We start from the raw sequence: 19,445 nt of genomic DNA, 5'->3' as shown, positions 1-19,445 counted from the left end.
ATTCTGGCTTTGCCTGGGGAAAAAAAATATCCGTCCATCTCTCTGTCTGTCCCCAGGACACTCCACACACATTTTCACAAAACTACAAAGCCCTCCTTCCAATGCAATCGCTGTCCACGACCGACCGACCGACCGCACCTGTATGGAGACGCTGCTGTCCGACCCCCCGATGACCCCCGCGATGGGCTGCGCGTTCCCTCCGTGGATCGCGTACGTGCCGTCGGGGCACATGAAGTCCGTGCCGTCCACCTTCTGCAGCGACGAGCGCACGAACTCGAGCGCCTGCTCCAGCGCATACGTGTCCTTGAGGCACGTGTCCAGGACGCGCGCGCCGAGCCGCACGCCGGGCAGCAGCCGCGGGTCTTCGTTGATCCTGTCGAGCGCGAACAGCATGGCCTCCATGCGCTGGATGCCGCGCGCCTCGTTGATGGGGCCGCAGTCCTTGGAGCCGTCGCCCTTCTCGTGCACGGGGAACAGCCCCCCGACCAGCAGCTCCTGCTCCTTCTCCGCCTCCTTGCGACCCGGGCTAGGCTCGGGCCGCGAGGCCGAGCAGACGACGGCGGCGGCGTGCAGCGCGAGGAGCAGGGGGAACGCGCGGCGGCGGTGGTTGTGGTGGTGCTGGTGGTGGTGCCGGCGGTGGCGGTGGCGCGGCGGTGGCGGCGACGGAGGAGGCATGGCTCGGCCGCGGCGGGGCGGGCGCGATGGCGGGCGGCGGACGCGAGGGTTAGACCAGCGCGGAGGAGCGGGCGGCCCAGACGCCCGCGCCGCTCGCGCGTTCACCTGCCGGCGCGGTTACAGGCACGAACGGTTAGGCGTTGTTCGTCGGCGATTCTGCGTCGGCAGTGGCGACGCACGGCGACAGAGCGAGCGGCTCGCAATTCGGGAGGTTGCGAGTTTAAATCCTGGTTGGAGGGTTACTTAGCGCTGTATCACTCCGGGGCTGAAATAATGACGACAACTTTGTGGTGAGGGGTGGATGGAGTCGCCCTCGCCATAGGAATATGGAATTTCCGCCATTGCTCAACTGAACAGGAAATCGCTCCGAGTGGTACATACGCACGAATGACAAAAACTCAACACACGGGTTTGGCTACGTACGGTGCGAAGGAAGTTCAACATACATGCACGCAACACATTCGCAAATGACAGGGGGCATTTTGGCCGAGAGCACAGAGAGGGACCAGGCAGTGGCAATCAGTGGACTAGGTACTGAGCATGCAGGCGGTGCGTCTGCACCGATACAGTTGCACCGATGTTAGCCATAACGCAGTGACCAGCGTGGTGAAGTATGGCCAAACAATTCCCATGACCAACACAGCATGTGGATGCCTTCATCCGATTTGAAGAAGAACCGCGCACAACATGCATGCAAATTGTTTCAAGGCAACGGCAATTGGCTGGCAGCCCTTGTCCTGGCTTGGCAATACGTACACTTCTTAGTCTGATGGAAGAAAAGAAAAAAACTCCCCTAAAAAACTTAAACCGTCTGCGAGATGAAATGCTTTCCGTCGACGTACTATCTGTATAGACCGATTCTGCGCTTGTAAGTGCACCGCATTCGACGCTCGTTACACGTGACCTGAAAAGGAAGTGTACGAAACCCGGGCCGGAGTAAAGGCCAATCTTGGAGAGGGCGCAAATGACGAGAGACATTCAAGATCAAAACTAACAAGTTGACACAAAGGTCCCTGTGAAGGTCAGTAGCAATCTACCACTTGCTGTGCTCTCTGCAAGACAGCAGCAGCAGCAGCGACGGCGGTGACTGTCAAATAGCGGCTGTCACCGAAGAACCGGGCTTGTTACGGCCAAGGGATGGAGTTGGGAGGGGGTGGGGGGAACAAAAGGAATCTTGATTTTGTTGTTGTTGTTGTGTTCTCGACCGTACACTTGCGAGGCTCAAAATTACCCATAAAACAGGTTTTTCTTTGGGTTAGATCGTGTAAATATATAAACGTTCATAATAATATAAACGTGTTGTTAAACCCGCCACCACCCGACACAGCCAATTAGTAAGGTTTGTCACGTAAACAGAACGTGGCCAAATCGTCACTCGTACAGCACACCGGTGTGTTGGAGAGCAAAGCCACAACATTTACAATCTGAGTACGACGTTTTGCCAGTAATTACAACTAGCTTCATCAGGCAGACAGCCAGCTTTGTGGAGAAATCCTCCTCTTTCGTTCCTTGAATTGAGGGGTAGATGTGATGACGTCACTTGTGTGCTCTTCTTACGCGAAGTGGTGGTGGTGGGGGGGGGGATTACGTTGTGCTTTGGCCTGAGCAAGTTTTGCATGGAAATCCGTGGGAAGCCACTGCTGTGTGGAGCTGCTCAAGCTTTAAGATCCCCGCTGGCAGTGTTGTTTTCTCACAGGTTCGGGGTTTTCCTTCGCATCAGCCAACGTCTGCCAGGAGGGGAATGACCACGGTGGGGCTATCGGGCAGAGGCTGAGGCACCCCAATGAGAAAAAAGGGGCCCAAATGTCACCGTGGCCAAAGCCATTGATGCCGCAACGCCTCACCGATGTTTTCTACTTGACGGTAAAAATAAAAAATAATAACCCAATTTATTTCGCACGCAATATTTTTTGATGGACATAAACGACCGCGACTCTTGACGTGCGGAGCCGAGCTCAGCGTCGCTCGCAAGTCAAGCAAAACGGGGTGGAGGGGGCCTCGATCAAGATGCGCGGATCAAAATGTGTGGATCAAAATGTGCGGATCAAAATGTGTGGATAAAAATGTGCGGATCAAAATGTGCGGAAGGCGCGCGCAGGAGGGTGGCGATGTGACGAGCAAATGGTCGCACAGCTCTGCGTGTAATCGGGGCTGATGTGGAAGTCGTGCTGGTGATGTACACGAGCGACGTTCCCTTTTGTCCACCTTGGGTCAGGCAAGCGGTGGCTCCAATCGCCGTTTATCCGCACGATTAAACGTCGTGGTCAAATTTGACTTCAACGATGCCATTAGCTGTACACTGAAGCACTTGACAGGGCTATTCGGGGCTCATGCCGTAATATGCAACACGACGCGGTTTCTTTTCATGGTTTTGTTACCCGAGTAACCTGCGCTCGAGTGGTGGCGCAGTGGTTCGTGCAACGCGCCGTGAATCCAGCAATCTGAGTTAAATACTCGTCCGTGGCTAACATGAGTGGCGAGGGATTATCGGGACTAGTCCTGGATGCTGCGCGTCAATTAACCCGATAACTGACAAGGCGTGTGGATACCTTTATCTGGCAGTGGACTGGCAAAAAAGACAGGATATTATACAATTCGTATCATTATGAAAATATAAATAGCATAAGGGGCATTCCTCTTTTATATCTATAAAATAAAGCACGCTGTTAGTTCCAATTTAAATATAATCTCGATCGCCACAGGGAAAATCAATACACGTTTCAAGTGGTGGTGCATCACGTGCCTTGATAAATCTCTCTGTAGCGAGAGGCAGAGAGTCTCTGCCTTGTTAAAGTTAACAGTTTGTTAAAGTTAACAGCGCTCAACGCAAACATCGCGTTCGCTTCCAGCCCCTCCACGCCTCTTGCCTTAAAACAATTGCGAATCTGGCTCGTTTGGTGCTTAAAACGGCATCATGGCGTGATACTTGTGGCCGTGATACTTGTTGCCGCGATACTTTTTGCCGTGATAATTGTTGCTTGATATTTGTTGCTTAATAATTGGAGCGTGATATTTTTTGCGTGATAATTGTTAAGTTTGATATTTAATTGTTTGTGAAATGTTCACCAACATTTACATTTAACATATGTTTAATTATTGGGAACACATTACACGATTGGAATGCAAAAAGTTTTATATGTGCAATGATTGACTGTATATTACAGAATAACCAACGACATGCATTGTCATGAATTAAACGCACATGCAAATTGCATAACCATTGTGCAATCCATTGCAAATGATTTAACAAACAGTATATGTGAGATGTGCGTGTAAAACGTTGGTCAAAATTAAACAAACATTAAGGATGAAACGTAGCAACGAATATCATGCCATAGGGCATGGCGGAACAGCTGCTATTGTTGATTCCGAATGATCTCGATGCGTTTCGTTCGGCGATTTGGCTCAAGTTCCGTGCAACAGAATCTCTTACCCAAACATCAGTAAGCGGCGTATTTGTTTTTCATCAAAAATAACGCAACAACAACAAAAATAAAACCCCCAACGCGTTCCAATCTTTGATTTTCGTTTTCAAACATTTATGTTTGATTCGCGCACAGAATTTTTCACAAACTACCAAACACGGCAAATATGAATGTCATCTCCCCGTACGTGCGGGAGTTTTAACTCAACACGCTGCAATTCCGGTTTTCTCGCACGTGCAACAGTTTACAATATCACTTTTTTAATTTAGATACTAGCTTTACTACCCGGCTTCGTCCGGCCGCCTTTGTCTCCCCAGTGGCGATGTTCACACAGCAGACCAGTTACTCGTTTGAGGCTGAGTCGACCTAGGGGAGGCCTAGGACCGGTTAAAATAATCGTCACCGGTGGTGGCCGTGAGCGGGAATCGAACTCGGGTCGCTGGGTTCGTAGCGCAGCGCGCTAACCGCTACAGTACAATGCGTTACGCTTCCACATGCGCGGGTCACATGACAGATTTGACGTCACAGCTCACTTGCCGTGCAAAAAATATGCATTATTGAGCCCCCCCCCCCCAAAAAAATATATATATACAAAAGTGTGTTTTTATAATTTTTTCATGGTGTACAGTCTGGAAAGTACCCATATGGCAAATTTCAAGTTTGTTGCATGTCGGGAAGTACGCTAAACATTTTGAACAGACACACATAATCACAATTTTGCCTTTTATATATATGGAGATGACTTGTATCTGTAAGAGAGGAGGCGCAGTGGTTAACACTAAATCCCGAACCACGAGTGCAATTCGCAGCCGAAGCCAAACACGAGTTGTGACTGATATCTGAACCTGTCCTGAAGCCTCCCCCTCTTGTTCCTGCACCGACCTGCACTCACCAGCGTGGTGAAGCATAACACAAGGCCCCATGTCATTGACAGCTTGGATTGTGGCTTTAATCTAGCAGCGGATCGACGAAGGGCTACGTAAAACGTGGTGAAATCTCCCCCCCCCCACACGCCCCACATACCCCCCCCCCCCCCCCACTAATTATAAGGCTAGGGGAGACCTTCAGTGGATTGACCATGGTTGATGTTGAAGATTCATGCGGGGGTGGTGGGAAGGGAGGGAGGAGAAGGCGAGGGAGTGGAAGGGTCGTGGAGGGAGGTTGCCGCTGTGGGAGGAGGGCTGCGTAACCAGACAAAGGTCCCCCCCACCCCCGTATAGCCTTAACAGACTGTCGGGGCAAGTGCCGTTCGCGAGGGTGGATGGCCAGCAACCCCGCATCGGCCGCCTTTGTCTTCCTTCGTGGCGATGTTTGCGCACCGCACCAGGTTCTCATTCGAGGAGGCTGACTCGACCCAGGGGGGGGGTGCGACCCCACCACCGGTTCCGATCGATCGTCGCTGGCGTCGGTGGCCGCGAGCGGGAATCGAACTCGGGTCACCGGCCACGTGGCGCAGCGCCTTCGCATAGAGCGCGTGCATCCGTGCGCCACGCTGGACCGGTGATGGATTTTTGTTTCCTCCTCTATCCATTCCCTGCATTGCGTAGCAACAACAACAGCGGTAGGCGAGCGGGGCCCTCTGAACGCGCATACCCCCGCACCGCTGATGTTCGCAAGTTTTTTGCTTTCAGCCGAGCGACTCAAGTAAGCTTAGTCGGTGAGACGGAAGGAGAATAAAAACGCCACAACAACAAACAAAAAACACAACGATTGTAACCCGCCAGGGAACAAACGTTTTTGTTTTTCCCCCAACGATAGCCCGATTGAAAAACTAAAATAAGCATTTGCTTGTCAGCGGTTTCAGGGTCTATAATTGCGAGAGAGTGTACTGCAGCAGCAGCAGCAATAACAGCAAAAAAGGTGGCATCGACTGCGTCGTTTAAAAGCAATTCACGTCTCGCGGTATTGTCCCATTGATGTTTACTGGGGATAATAATCATGGGGATGGGGATGCTCATCCGACGATGTACTTCCAGAAATAAGCATTTGTGATGCGAGCGAGGGACGCTTCGTTCGATGCTGCCTTCTGCAGCTGCCTGCCTGCTACTGTTGTTGCCTGCTGCAGTTGCCTTCTGCAGCTACCTGCCTGCCACTGTTGTTGCCTGCTGCAGTTGCCTTCTGCAGCTGCCTGCCTGCTACTGTTGCCTGCCGCAGTTGCCTGCTGCAGTTGTGGTAGTCGCTTCTGGGAGGCAGACGATATCCGTGGCGCGCTAACGAAGCGATAATTCATTGTGTAACAAATGTTTTTTTTATCCTGGGTAGTAAGTGTTATTTTCTAATTGCTTATGCCTCAAAAGTAAATAAAATGGTTATTATTCCCCACAAACTTTGCTTTTGTAACCAGGACAGTGATATTTTGAAATGTACCTATTATTTTCAATGAGAACACGTGGTGTGCATTTGTGTCGTTCCTTCACGTAAAGTCCTGCTCACAAAAGCAAAGTTTGCGGGGAATAATAACCATTTTCTATCTTTTTGAGGCATATAAGCAATTGTAAAATAACACTTACTACCCAGGAGCTAAATTCGTGTGTTACAGAGCGGTTCCCACCCCCGCTGCCACCCCGACCTTTTCCATGCGCTCGTCCGCTTGAGTCGGCGTGGCTTGACGGTGACACGTGCCCTTGTCCGGCCACGCTTTGGGGGGGGGGGGGGGGGTCACGCGGAGGTCAGCCGCTTGATAGCCTCACCGGCGATGTTGGAATTGACCCAATTTTGTAACAGCAACAACAACAAAAACGCACGCACAAAATCTTCAAAGCTGCGTCTGTACCTCTTGTTGCCTCGTGCTGGGATTGTTGGTGAATGGTGAAGGATAAACATTGTCATCGTCGTCATCATCATAATAGAAACGGAGTGGCAGCCAAGGAATGGAAGGCATTTGAGAGAGATACGTCCATTGGGGAGATGGAGCGATGAAATGGGCTTGTGTGTGGGCGCTAGGTGGATTATCGCATCACGGGATTCGGAGAGGTGTGGCAGCATGGGGAGGCCTTCGTCCAGCAGTAGCTGATGACGATAATTATTAGTACTGCCCCCCCCCCCCCCCCCCCAGGGGGCGACGACTCGTCCCATCGTGTGACAGAAAACAGCACGAAGAAAAAATTGTCCGATCATAAGATCCAAAAAAAGAGAAAACGTTGCGACCGAACGCAACAGAATTCGTGCATTTTGGCCTACTCGTCCGCGCCGGCCGGACGTCTTGGAAGAGGCGGAAGTACCCACAATTCACCCCACCACACGCGACCTGCCGATCGGCGGATCGAGTCAGAGAGGAAGGAAAAACAAACAAACAAACGCGTCCGTCGTATCAACTGCCGCTCCTGGAAATCAAACGGGACGCCCCTCTGGATTGCAAGTCCCGTGTCCTAACCGTAGCACGACGAGAGCATTCCGCCACGTGGCATGATAGCCACGTGGCATGATAGCCACGTGGCATGATAGCCACGTGGCATCATAGCCACGTGGCATCATAGTGGCTATGATGCCACTTGGCATCATAGCTCACCGGTGCGCTCACCGACATCCCATTGGGGCACAGAGCGCGGCATGAATTCTGCGCGGAGAGACTTTGGATCGAAGGAAGCTGTCCGCGCGCGAGTAATCTCTGCCAAATTGAGACCGGCGCTCGGCACTGCCCGGTATATTTATGGACGGGGTAATGGGCACTGTCGTGCACACGGACCCTGTTTCGTGAAGCATTCGGCATGCGATGATGACTGTCATCGGGGTAATATCAGATCAATAGCCAGAAGCGTGCAATTAAAATTGAGGCAGCACAGCCTACCTTTGTTGACTTTGGGTTTTATTTTCTGACGCGGATATTTTTTGTTGTTGTTGTTTTTGTAAAGGAGCACACGAGTTTGTTCCCGCTTGCAATAGAAAAAAGGAAATGTACGGTGTTCCGAAGAGTAAAGGCGTCTGCGTTCGTGTCAGGGTGGGTCAGTGAGCGACTGAGTGAGCCATGCGGACGGCTTCAGGAGTAGCTCGTGGAGAATGCCTCAGGCCACGTGGTAGCGGTGCTACGGTGCGGTCCGCGGCTTTGATATTTGGTGACCGCAGTCGCATCGTGAGCCATTCTTAAATGTCCATCTGTTGAAAGGAGACGACTGCACCTTCCCCTGCTGATAAAGGGGTCCTGAAACTGAATGAGGCTTCTCTGGATAACAATTTTTTTAAATATTTTTTTTTATTTTCACAGTATCCATGACTTCACCTTGGAAACAACTCTTTCAAACGACAAATCTGCGCTGCAACAGTAATTGTTTTTTTTTTACCACAATGCAGTACTAAAATCACATTATATTTTCCTTAATTGAAACCAATTTATACCCACATATTTGACTGATGCTCGGTGTCTCCAATGGAGTATTTTTTGGGACCCCCCCTCCCGAATCACGTCCCCCCTGAACCCCCAGAGAAATATTTTGTGAAGCTCAGCCCCAGATAGCTGCGGCTGAAATAAATACCCGTCTAAGACTGAAACAACCCGCTTATTTGTTCATTCAAAAGTGTTAATTTCTCACCTTCCACAATTTGTCGAATGTGACCTCCAACTATAAATTCAGTCCAACTCTCTGGCCTCTCTGCTCTGAAGAAGAGGGGCATGTCCCCAAACATCTGTCTATATTTTTCCATGACAAAGGCAGTGCTAATGGTGAACGCCGTGAGCATTCATTGTTTTCGTATTATTTTTGCCCTGCCCAGAAGGCACGGTACATTTGTTAGTCTCAGAGCGTGGCAGCTTCGAGGCGCCTCGACAACTCTCATCGTGAAATGTTCACTTCAACCTTGACACTGCCATACGCAGCTGTTGTGTGGCTTAATGACCGATAAATAATACATCCCGCGGAGACAGACGCGTGGACAAAAATAAACGTAAAAACCCCAACCCTTAACGCTCTCCTCGAGATTGTCGGAGGATGTATTTTAAGACACAGATGTGACGCATCCGTCTGCTAACACATTAAAATTACTTTTCTCTCCTCCAAGCCCGCCACTTCGTCGCAATTGCACTTCGTTGGAGTTATAGTAATAGGGTTTTACCCTTTTATCTGGCACAAAAACTGACACTTTTATACAAGGGATCATGTTTGCAAAAACCAGAGCACAAGCAATTAAAAATGCAACCAAAAGAGACAACTCTGATGATGATATGCACTGTCCTTGAAATTGATTGGTCCACACCCGAGACGGCTTTTCTTAGAGCCAAGTCTCCACTGGTGTTGGACCAGAAGATGCCAAAAGGCGTTGGAGTTGTCGGGTACTCTGGCGCGCTCAAAGCCACGTATTTTAAACGTGCCGCTTGGTGCTACGCCATTAGAATGGAAGTCAAAACGCTCAAAAGCCCTGCAGCGCGCGTGGACAAGTCTCGTGCGAAGGAGAGACGACGGGGGGAGGAGAGTGAGCGCATTACAAAGCTCCTATTGGTTGACGTGACCCCACGCAGTCGAACGCCCGTCTCTAAATTTTTCCTCGAACCACCTTGTGCTGGACCCACCCCCCGTCCCCCCAACACCACGGCCGCCCACGCTCAAACCGTAACCCGCCGTCGTTCATTCGCCACCCCCAACACCACCCCACCACCACAATACCACCACCTCCACCACCACCCACCACCACCCCACCAAAACCCCACCAAAACCCCACCACCACCACACCACCACCACCCCACCACCACAATACCACCACCACCCACCACCACCCACCACCACCCCACCAAAACCCCATCACAACCACCCCACCACCACCCCCACCACCACCCACCACCACCCCACCACCACCCCCACCACCACCCCACCACCACCACCACCACCACCCCACCACCACCCCACCACCACCACCCCACCACCCCACCACCACCCCACCACCACCCCACCACCACCCACACCACCACCCCACCACCACCACCCACACCACCACCACCCCACCACCACCACCCCACCACCACCACCCCACCACCCCACCACCCCACCACCACCCCACCACCACCACCACCACCCCACCACCACCCCACCACCACCCACACCACCACCCACACCACCACCACCCCACCACCACCCACACCACCACCCACCCCCGCTGAAATAGTTTTAGAGCAGCCCGAATTGGCGGGCCGTGCATTCCACTTGCCCAAACGCTGGGGCCGATCTTCACTCGCCGAAAGCCCCAACCTCGACTCCAAGCGGCGTGCCATCGAACACCTGGGCCCGGCGGCTCCACCTGGGCCCGGCGGCTCCACCTGGGCCCGGCGGCTCCACCTGGGCCCGGCGGCTCCACCTGGGCCCGGCGGCTCCACCTGGGCCCGGCGGCACCGCGCTCGCTATCGATCGAACGTCATCTTCGGAGCCGTCGCGTTCGATGGCTGCCCAAAAAAGAAGTCGGTCCCCGCCCTGCCACCCCCCGATGGAGTTTGCTGACCTGGAATATTTTGAAGCCCTATAAACCACTCTGGGGGGGGGGGGGGGGGCGCCCCTTGTACAGCTACTGCCGCCACCTTCGCTGCCGCTGCTGCGAGGTGCAAATCGTCAGAATAAGGGCAGAGAAGCCGGGTCTCATGTTCTGGCTTGCCTCACCGTGGGTGGCCTCGTCATTTGAACAGGGATGCGTGTATGCTATGTTGAACCTCTTTCGCACCGTATGCAGGCTACCGTGGCTAATCGGAGGTGCCTCATTGAGAGGCCAGTGGGGCCTCTGGCACTCAGGAGAACAGAATAAGAAGGCGAGCGAAGATCGGCCCCAGCGTTTGGGCAAGTGGAATGCGCGGCCCGCCAATTCGGGCTGCTCTAAAACTATTTCAGAAGAAGAAGAAGGAGAAGAAGACTCCTTAACGATACTTAATAATTGTAATTTTTTGTATAACAATGCTACTAATCTTCACGTATTTATGCATTCTCTTCGTGTGCTCAGGGTTTCTCTCACATGTATACAAACTAATTAATTGGCTGAGTGGAAGATAGCAACCTTCATGCGGTCCACTCTGTTAAGTGAGAAATCAACGGCGAGTGCCGTCATTAACCCGGCGGCCGAAAATCGATCGACAATGCCCCGGTCTCCAGAGAAACAACTCATTTACTGAAAACATCTTAATATATCGAGAACTGCAGAGCTTGGGCAATCTTTGGTGGCTGGTTCACTGCCTGGCTGCCTCCAGCTTGGCTGTCGTTCCTCAGAGATTGTGAGATGCAATTTACATGAACGACGACGCTGTAAAAAACGAAACATTAAAAAAAATAGCGCTTACATGCCCCAGGAACTTAAAGTGCCTAATATCACAACTTATCTCAAACATTTCGAGAGGCACCCCCAGTGGCAGCTGTCCCTGCGCCGCACAAGATGAGTCGCGAGATATGAACTACCTCGCCTAGTATGCAGGACGTCGTGGGTTAGATCCCGACCATTACGGCTGTATATTTGGAGTTTGCATGTTCTCCCTGTGGTCGTGTGGATTTCTTCTCTGGGACCTCCGATTTTTCCCCACACATTTATAATCAACGTGCAATTAGAGCATTTGGCTGCTATACATGTCCACGTGATACGCCACTTTGTTGAGCTATCATTTGTGGCCAGGTCGCTTCTGAAAAAGAGCTAGGCAGCTCAGTGGGCCTTATCCGGTCAAATAAAATAAAAATAGGGGGCGATAGTTACGCGCAATCCTAACTGAGTCATTTATGGGACTTTTTATTTCTCATAGAATAACAGACGGTGAGCACTCTACTAATGGACCGTGTCATCGTCCCGACCTGCTCATTGTAAATATTACACACCGCTGCCCGATGGGCGCAAAGCCACATACATCTTAAACTCTTTTAGTAGTTGGTCCCAACAGTAATGTGACCACAACATTTCGAGATGGTGGTTTAAACGTGGCTGAGAGTCGTGCACATGTTGAGTGCCGGTCACGTGACACGCACGGCGTGCCGTTATGGGAGTTGTTGCCTTCCTGCTGGTTTCTAAGCACGCCCTCTTTTTTTCGCGTTTGTTACATTGTGACTTAAAACTACGGCACATACATTCTGCTCCCCCCCCCGCCCCCCCCCTACAAATGCAGTGGATTTTCTGTCCCATCATACAAGAGATTTGTTTTGTGTTGCCCATTCATTGATCACTTTTGGTGGCGTACATTTGTGGGTGCCACGCAAGTGGCACAGCTGCAAAATGTTGCCGGCGGTGCAACTGCACTGGAGCCCACGGAGAGGAAGGGCTCCGGCCCCCCGGGGCTACAAATAGAGGGGGCTCAATCGGACTGTCCGCATAGCCCATGGCAGAAAAAAAAACACTCTACGGCCACCGCTGCCGACGACGACGCCGCTTCTGCGGCTGCCGAAATGAATTCGAATGCACGACGCGTAATCGGCGACAGGCGGAGCGGAGTTGGATTGACGCGCGTGCGTTTTGATGTCTCGCTTTGTTTTTCTTTCTCTTGCGCCGCTCGACTGGCCAAAGAACAGAGAGGGGTAGGTGAAGGGGAGTCACGCGGATGCCAAGAAATGAAGAGGCTGCCGTTATTGAACGACACGCTCCAGCAAGCACCTTACAAGTCTCGGCCTCGCTCTGACACGGCCGCTCGCCACTCGCGTCCCTTGTCCGTTGAACACGCCGTGGTTCGAATTCGTGTCAGCTGTCGCTCCGTCCGCGGATTTCTCGTTCGGACGGGATCAATGGTATCAGTGGGATCAATCCGCTGGCACAATACGAGCCGGTTCGTATCTTCCAGAGTGATCACCGGTGCTTCGCGTTTAGCCTGAACGGTTCGGAAAACATTGTTTCCAATAATTATTTTTGGCGCTCCACACGTCCGTCTCGTTATACCTTTTCGTCCTCATCACACTTATTTTGCGTCCTCTTTGAATAAAAGGGATATGTAGGATTATTGTGGACAGGCGTACTCTTTACTATACTCTAGTGGTAGTGCCTTACGCTGATAACCCGTAACTCCAAGCCGCCCTGGCAGCATCCCAGAAAATATTGGGTGCATGCCCGGGGTTTCTTCTCAGCATACCTTATTCTTATTTCCTGCCACTTTGCAAACGCTTAATGGAATTGATTAAATATCTTTAATTCAGGGCCACCATGAATAAAATTAACGTTCAAATTCAGTCAGACTTTCTCAGGGTAAATGACATTGTTTTTATTATTATTATTATACGAGGTCACGGATTTGTATTTTCATTCCAATATGTAGCTCAACATTGTTATTCTTATTATCATAAACCGTGTGGCGCGTCGCATACGACCAAAAATCGTCGTCGGATCTTCTGAGATGAAAAATCCTGGCTGGTGATGTTACATAATTTGAATGAGATGGGCTTGCTTGGGTGTACGAGGTGGGCAGATGAGGGCAGTGACGGCGTTGATCTGTGCACTGCTGTTTGAGTGTAAAGTTACTCCCCCCCCCCCCGATTCTCTCTTTTGGGCACAGCAAAGAAGCCAAGCAAAGCATTGATGGTGTTGGCCACTCATCCCAATACAGGACCCCTCCTCTGCTTGCCAACATTCGACTTACGGACTTTCAGAGACACGAACAAAGTTGTCCGTATGTCCAGTTGCCTGTTCGGACCGTGAGTTCCACCGCCGCGCAACAGATGGCGGCGGTGGCATCTACGTGCATCTGCAGAACATGAAGAATCAGTGGCATCTACATCTGTAGAACGTGAAGAACCAGGGGCATCTACATCTGTAGAACGTGAAGAACCAGTGGCATCTACAGAACATGAAGAACCAGTGGCATCTACATCTGGAGAACGTGAAGAACCAGTGGCATCTACATCTGTAGAACGTGAAGAACCAGTGGCATCTACATCTGCAGAACATGAAGAACCAGTGGCATCTACATCTGTAGAACGTGAAGAACCAGTGGCATCTACATCTGCAGAACATGAAGAACCAGTGGCATCTACATCTGTAGAACGTGAAGAACCAGTGCCATCTACATCTGCAAAACGTGAAAAACCAGTGGCATCTACATCTGCAGAAGGTGAAGAACCAGTGGCATCTACATCTACAGAACGTGAAGAACCAGTGGCATCTACATCTGCAGAACGTGAAGAATCAGTGGCATCTACATCTGCAGAACGTGAAGAATCAGTGGCATCTATATCTACTGAACGTGAAGAACCAGTGGCATCTTCATCTGTAGAACGTGAAGAAACCAGTGGCATCTACATCTACAGAACATGAAGAACCAGTGGCATCTACATCTGCAGAAAATGAAGAACCAGTGGCATCTACATCTACAGAACATGAATAACCAGTGCCATCTACATCTGCACAACGCGAAGAACCAGTGGCATCTACATCTGCAGAAAATGAAGAACCAGTGGCATCTACATCTGTAGAACGTGAAGAACCAGTGGCATCTACATCTACAGAACGTGAAGAACCAGTGGCATCTACATCTGCAGAACGTGAAGAACCAGTGGCATCAACATCTGCAGAATGTGAAGAACCAGTGGCATCTACATTTACAGAACATGAAAAACTAGTGGCATCTACATCTGCAGAACGTGAAGAATCAGTGGCATCTATATCTACTGAACGTGAAGAACCAGTGGCATCTACATCTGTAGAACGTGAAGAACCATTGGCATCTACATCTACAGAACATGAAGAACCAGTGGCATCTACATCTGCAGAACATGAAGAACCAGTGGCATCTACATCTACAGAACATGAATAACCAGTGCCATCTACATCTGCAGAACGTGAAGAACCAGTGGCATCTACATCTGCAAAACGTGAAGAACCAGTGGCATCTACATCTGTAGAACATGAAGAACCAGTGGCATCTACATCTGCAGAATGTGAAGAACCAGTGGCATCTACATCTACAGAACGTGAAGAACCAGTGGAATCTCCATCTGCAGAACGTGAAGAACCAGTGGCATCTACATCTGTAGAACGTGAAGAACAAGTGGCATCTACATATACAGAACGTGAAGAACCAGTAGCATCTACATCTGTAGAATGTTAAGAACCAGTGCCATCAACATCTGCAGAACGTGAAGAACCAGTGGCATCTACAGAACGTGAAGAACCAGTGGCATCTACATCTGTAGAATGTGAAGAACCAGTGCCATCAACATCTGCAGAACGTGAAGAACTAGTGGCATCTACATCTGCAGAACATGAAGAACCAGTGCCATCTACATCTACAGAACATGAAGAACCAGTGGCATCTACATCTGCAGAGCGTGAATAACCAGTGGCATCTACATCTGCAGAACGTGAAGAACCAGTGGCATCTACATCTGCAGAACGTGAAGAACCAGTGGCATCTACATCTGTAGAACATGAATAACCAGTGGCATCTACATCTGCAGAACGTGAAGGACCAGTGGCATCTACATCTGCAGAACGTGAAGAACCAGTGGCATCTACATCTGCAAAACGTGAAGAACCAGTGGCATCTACATCTGTAGAATATGAATAACCAGTGGCATCTACATCTGCAGACCGTGAAGGAACAGTGGCATCTACATCTGCAGAGCGTGAGGAACCGGTGGCATCTACATCTACAGGAGAATATACAACTTTTAAAGCCATCCCCCGTGTTTAGTGTACATGCTGTACAACATGTTTGGAATCGACAGGAGTAAAGTTGGACTTACGAACAGAGCTCTGGAACGTGACTCGTTCGTAAGTAGAGGAATCCCTCACAATAGGCATCGCGGTTTCTTTATAATTTATTTATTATATTTATCTCCACCTGATGAAGACCGCTTGTGTTTCGATGGAAACGTCGTGGGTTTTTTTTCTATTAATTTTGATTTTTGTTTTCTATCTACATGACTTCACCGAAAGTACCAAGAATATGAATTCCGGCGGTCACGAAAGTTTTAAGGCTAAATTTATTTTAACGTTAATTGTAACATTAAAATAAATAATTAAATGTGTCTAGCTTGGGCGGGGCATTGCCCCCCCCCTCCCCCCCGCAAACTATGACCCCCATCCCCCTGAAGACGAGTCTTGGGATTCAAACGTTGCTTTTGTGAGTAAATCAAATATATTATTACAATTATTTGTATTTAAGAAGAGAACGCCAGATTAAAATGTCGATGTCTATCTACATCTTGCATGCGTGTGCGTAGATACGTGAGACCCACATCACGTAAGAGAATGATGATGAGCGCCCGATTAAAATTAATGTGGAGACGCTTTGTAGGGGAGCGGTAGTGTGATGGTTAGCGCTACGCTGCCCTACGAACCCAGTGACCCGAGTTCGATTCCCGCTCACGGCCAACACGAGTGCCAATTATCTGAACCGGTCTTGGGCTTTCCCTAGGTCGACTCAGCCTCAAAAGAGTACCTTGTGTGGTGCGTAAACATCGCTACTGGGGAGACAAAGACGGCCGGTCGCGGTGTTGGCCACCCACCCACTCGTGTCGTGTGCCGTGCCGACCTTCACAGGTGCTCACTAAGAGCACTTGCCCCCAACAGTCTGTTGAGGCTACACGGGGGATCTTTGTCTTTTTTGGTGGGGAGCGGTCGTGTGGGCACTGCGGGCCACGAGCCATTGTCTAACCCGTGCACAGGGTAACACGTGCGTGCGCGTAATTTACATTTTGTCCTGTAAAAAAAAATACTTTAAATCTATCGCTCAGAATTCGCTCGATTTCGTCAGATCCGAGAAGCTCGAGCGGGCTCTATCCCGCAGAGCGTTTGGCCTCCGCCAACGTCGTCGCTGTGTTCCCATGCACGCTTTGTTTGCGTTTTCCCTCTGCGGAGCGGCGTCCCCCGACTATAACCCCCCCAGCCTGTGATTGGACGAGGGTCAGTGCGGGTTAGTGAGTTCCCCCCCCCCCGCCGCTGCCGCCGCCGCCCCCTTTTTACGTCGCTTCGCAAATACGTCGTCACTTTGTGATTAACACCACTGACTTGATTTGCGTCGCTTCAACACCACACACTCACGGCGCTGACAGCATCGTCGTCCGCCCTTCCTCGTTATCCGTCGCCTCTCGGCCTTTGCCACCAGCACCACCACCACCGTACTCTTCGATTTTACGTCGTTTTCGATATTCGTCGTCGCACATTTCAGGAAACGCATCCCCCCCCGCCCCCAAACGTAAACCTGGGTGTTAACTGTGCAACAACTGATGTCGCTGCGCTTTCCACCATGTTTAGCCCTTCGGCAGCTGCAGCAACAACAACAACCAAATGTCCATTGGTGGTCACCCATCCAAGCACTCCCCAAGCTTTAGACGTCTGATGACGTTGGGTGGATTCTGGGCGATTTTGCCATAGGCCTTATACATTCATAATAAACGTATAAATAATTTTATTTATCAAGTAAATCCCACTGAGCTTTTCGTTCTTTTTCAGAGGCGACCTGGCCACACATGACAGCTCATCGAAGTGGCTTCTATTGTCATCACACGTGAAGCTGTATAGTTGCAGCCAAATAATCTAAACGCATGTTATTTCAAATTGTGGAGGGTAAAAGCCTGGAGGACCCGGGGAAAATCCACGTAAACACCACACAGCAACTCCAAATATACCACAGGAATCGTCGATGTAGGGATCGAACCCAAGACCTCCTGCGTACTAGTCGAGGGATATATCATCTCGGGCGATACAAGCAGTACCGGATTAAGTTAGTGCGGGACCTGATGCATATGTTATAAAGGGGCCCTAAATAAAAATAAAACACGTAAATATTAAAACACATTTTTAACTTGCACGGCAAAGAAATTGTATTTTTTCATTTGCTATACAGCCAGATAATATGACAAATCGCTTACCTTAAACACCCAGTCGTTCATAAAAGTTGAAGGTGGTATAGTACTATAGTAATAGAGCAAGTGCAGAACCATTAAACCGGAATTGATAGCTTGAAAGCATTTAGCGCGGGGCCCTTGAAAGTGTGGGGACCGTAGCTACTACATGTGTAGCTACTACATGTGTAGCTACTACTACGTGTAGCTACTACTACGTGTAGCAGCTACACATGTAGCTGCTACACGTGTAGCTGCTACATGTGTAGCTGCTACATGTGTAGCTGCTACATGTGTAGCTACACGTGTTGCTACTTTTGCTACGAGGATAATCCGACACTGGATAAAAGTAAACACGAGTGAGCCAGATGTGTGCGTCTCAGCTGCGTGTTATTTGTCCTGTATACACAACATTTCAATGCTGAATGGCACACGGGATGTACACTTTTACTGCCTCTCTCCATCGTCAAAGTAAGGCAAGTGCTGAAGCCGTCGCTTGGTGGGATTGCTGCTGGGCGGTCGCGTGTTCGCCGCTTTCTGCAGAGGTTCGCGGTTTAGAATCCAGTGGCCGCCCTGGTTATCACTGCGCGTGTGACAACCGACGTTGAACGTCCCTTGACGTCATTCGCAAGAGCAGGCCCATTGCGTGTCGGCATCAGGGGTCAAAATGTGTCGGTCAAATTTGTAAAAGTTCACAGCAAAATACTCCATTGGGGGTTATGCTCAGCAGCAGCAACGATTGTTGCCCCGTACTGGCAGGCTGATGTCCCAGGCCACTCTTGCAAATGATGCTACATCCGGGTCTCTTAGGTTCTCACCTCGTTCATCTTAATCGGTGCATTTTATTTTGTTACTTTCCCACTGCCCCCAGCAGACATTTCTGGAAAGCGCTTAACAGTGTTTCGTACGTACGTTAAACTTCTTCCGCACCGTACGTAGCAAACCGTGCTAATCGGAGGCGCGGGGCGGGAGGGGGGAAGGACAACAGCCTAACCGCAAAAAAAAGCAGCTCTAAAGAAGTTCGTTTCCAATCGGGATTTGAAAGTGCCAACTTTCATTGCAAAGAGGGCGCAAAGGAGAGGATGAAACATCCACCCACGGGCGTACGTCCCCCGACGGAGATGGAGCTGGGAATTGAGCTCGCGGATTGTTGCGTGGAGAGAATGTGAGAAATTGCGATGGCTCGGAAAAAAATAACAGACGTGGTTTAGATAAGGTACGCAACGGTAGGGGCAGGATGCTGACCGCTAAGTGAAGGAAAACGGGCCTGGGGCATTGGTCGAGATTAATAATGGAGAGAAAAGCCAACAGGAGGAAACACGCCCAAGGAGGCAATCACCGTGGAGATGGAGTGAGGCTTTCATCCAGCAGTGGATAAATAATGGTTGTTGTTGTTGTTGATGATGGGTTCAGTTTGAATGGTTGATGGTACCTGGGTGCTGCAGGTGGCGAGATGTTAACTACCTCGCCTGGTATACACGAGGTCGTGGGTTCTGTGAGATGTTAACAATCTCGCCTGGTCTACACGAGGTCGTGGGTTCTGTGAGATATTAACTACCTCGCCTGGTATACACGAGGTCGTGGGTTCTGTGAGATGTTAACTACCTCGCCTGGTATACACGAGGTCGTGGGT

At 50.3% G+C, this 19,445-nt stretch overlaps 1 protein-coding gene across 7 annotated transcripts in view; it reads right to left on the bottom strand.

Moving 5' to 3' along the window:
• LOC116949365 (metabotropic glutamate receptor 3-like) overlaps positions 1–19,445 on the bottom strand; it is an 80,648-nt gene that overhangs the window by 24,116 nt on the left and 37,087 nt on the right. For 6 of the 7 annotated variants that reach the window (XM_076072063.1, XM_032966599.2, XM_032966598.2 and 3 more), the window contains one exon: positions 139–780. In XM_076072063.1, coding sequence (XP_075928178.1) covers positions 139–780 — 642 coding nt within the window. Of the gene's footprint in view, positions 1–138; positions 781–19,445 lie in introns of those variants that run through there. The other variant, XR_012946037.1, reaches the window with a different exon arrangement.

This window comes from Petromyzon marinus, chromosome 36 (assembly GCF_048934315.1).
Source record: "Petromyzon marinus isolate PM22_M1 ecotype Great Lakes invasive population chromosome 36, UKy_Petmar_22M1.pri1.0, whole genome shotgun sequence".
In the NCBI taxonomy this organism is placed as follows: Eukaryota; Metazoa; Chordata; class Hyperoartia; order Petromyzontiformes; family Petromyzontidae; genus Petromyzon; species Petromyzon marinus.
The sequence above is the reverse complement of the archived record's forward strand: the minus strand, read 5'-3'. Positions and strand labels throughout refer to the sequence as shown.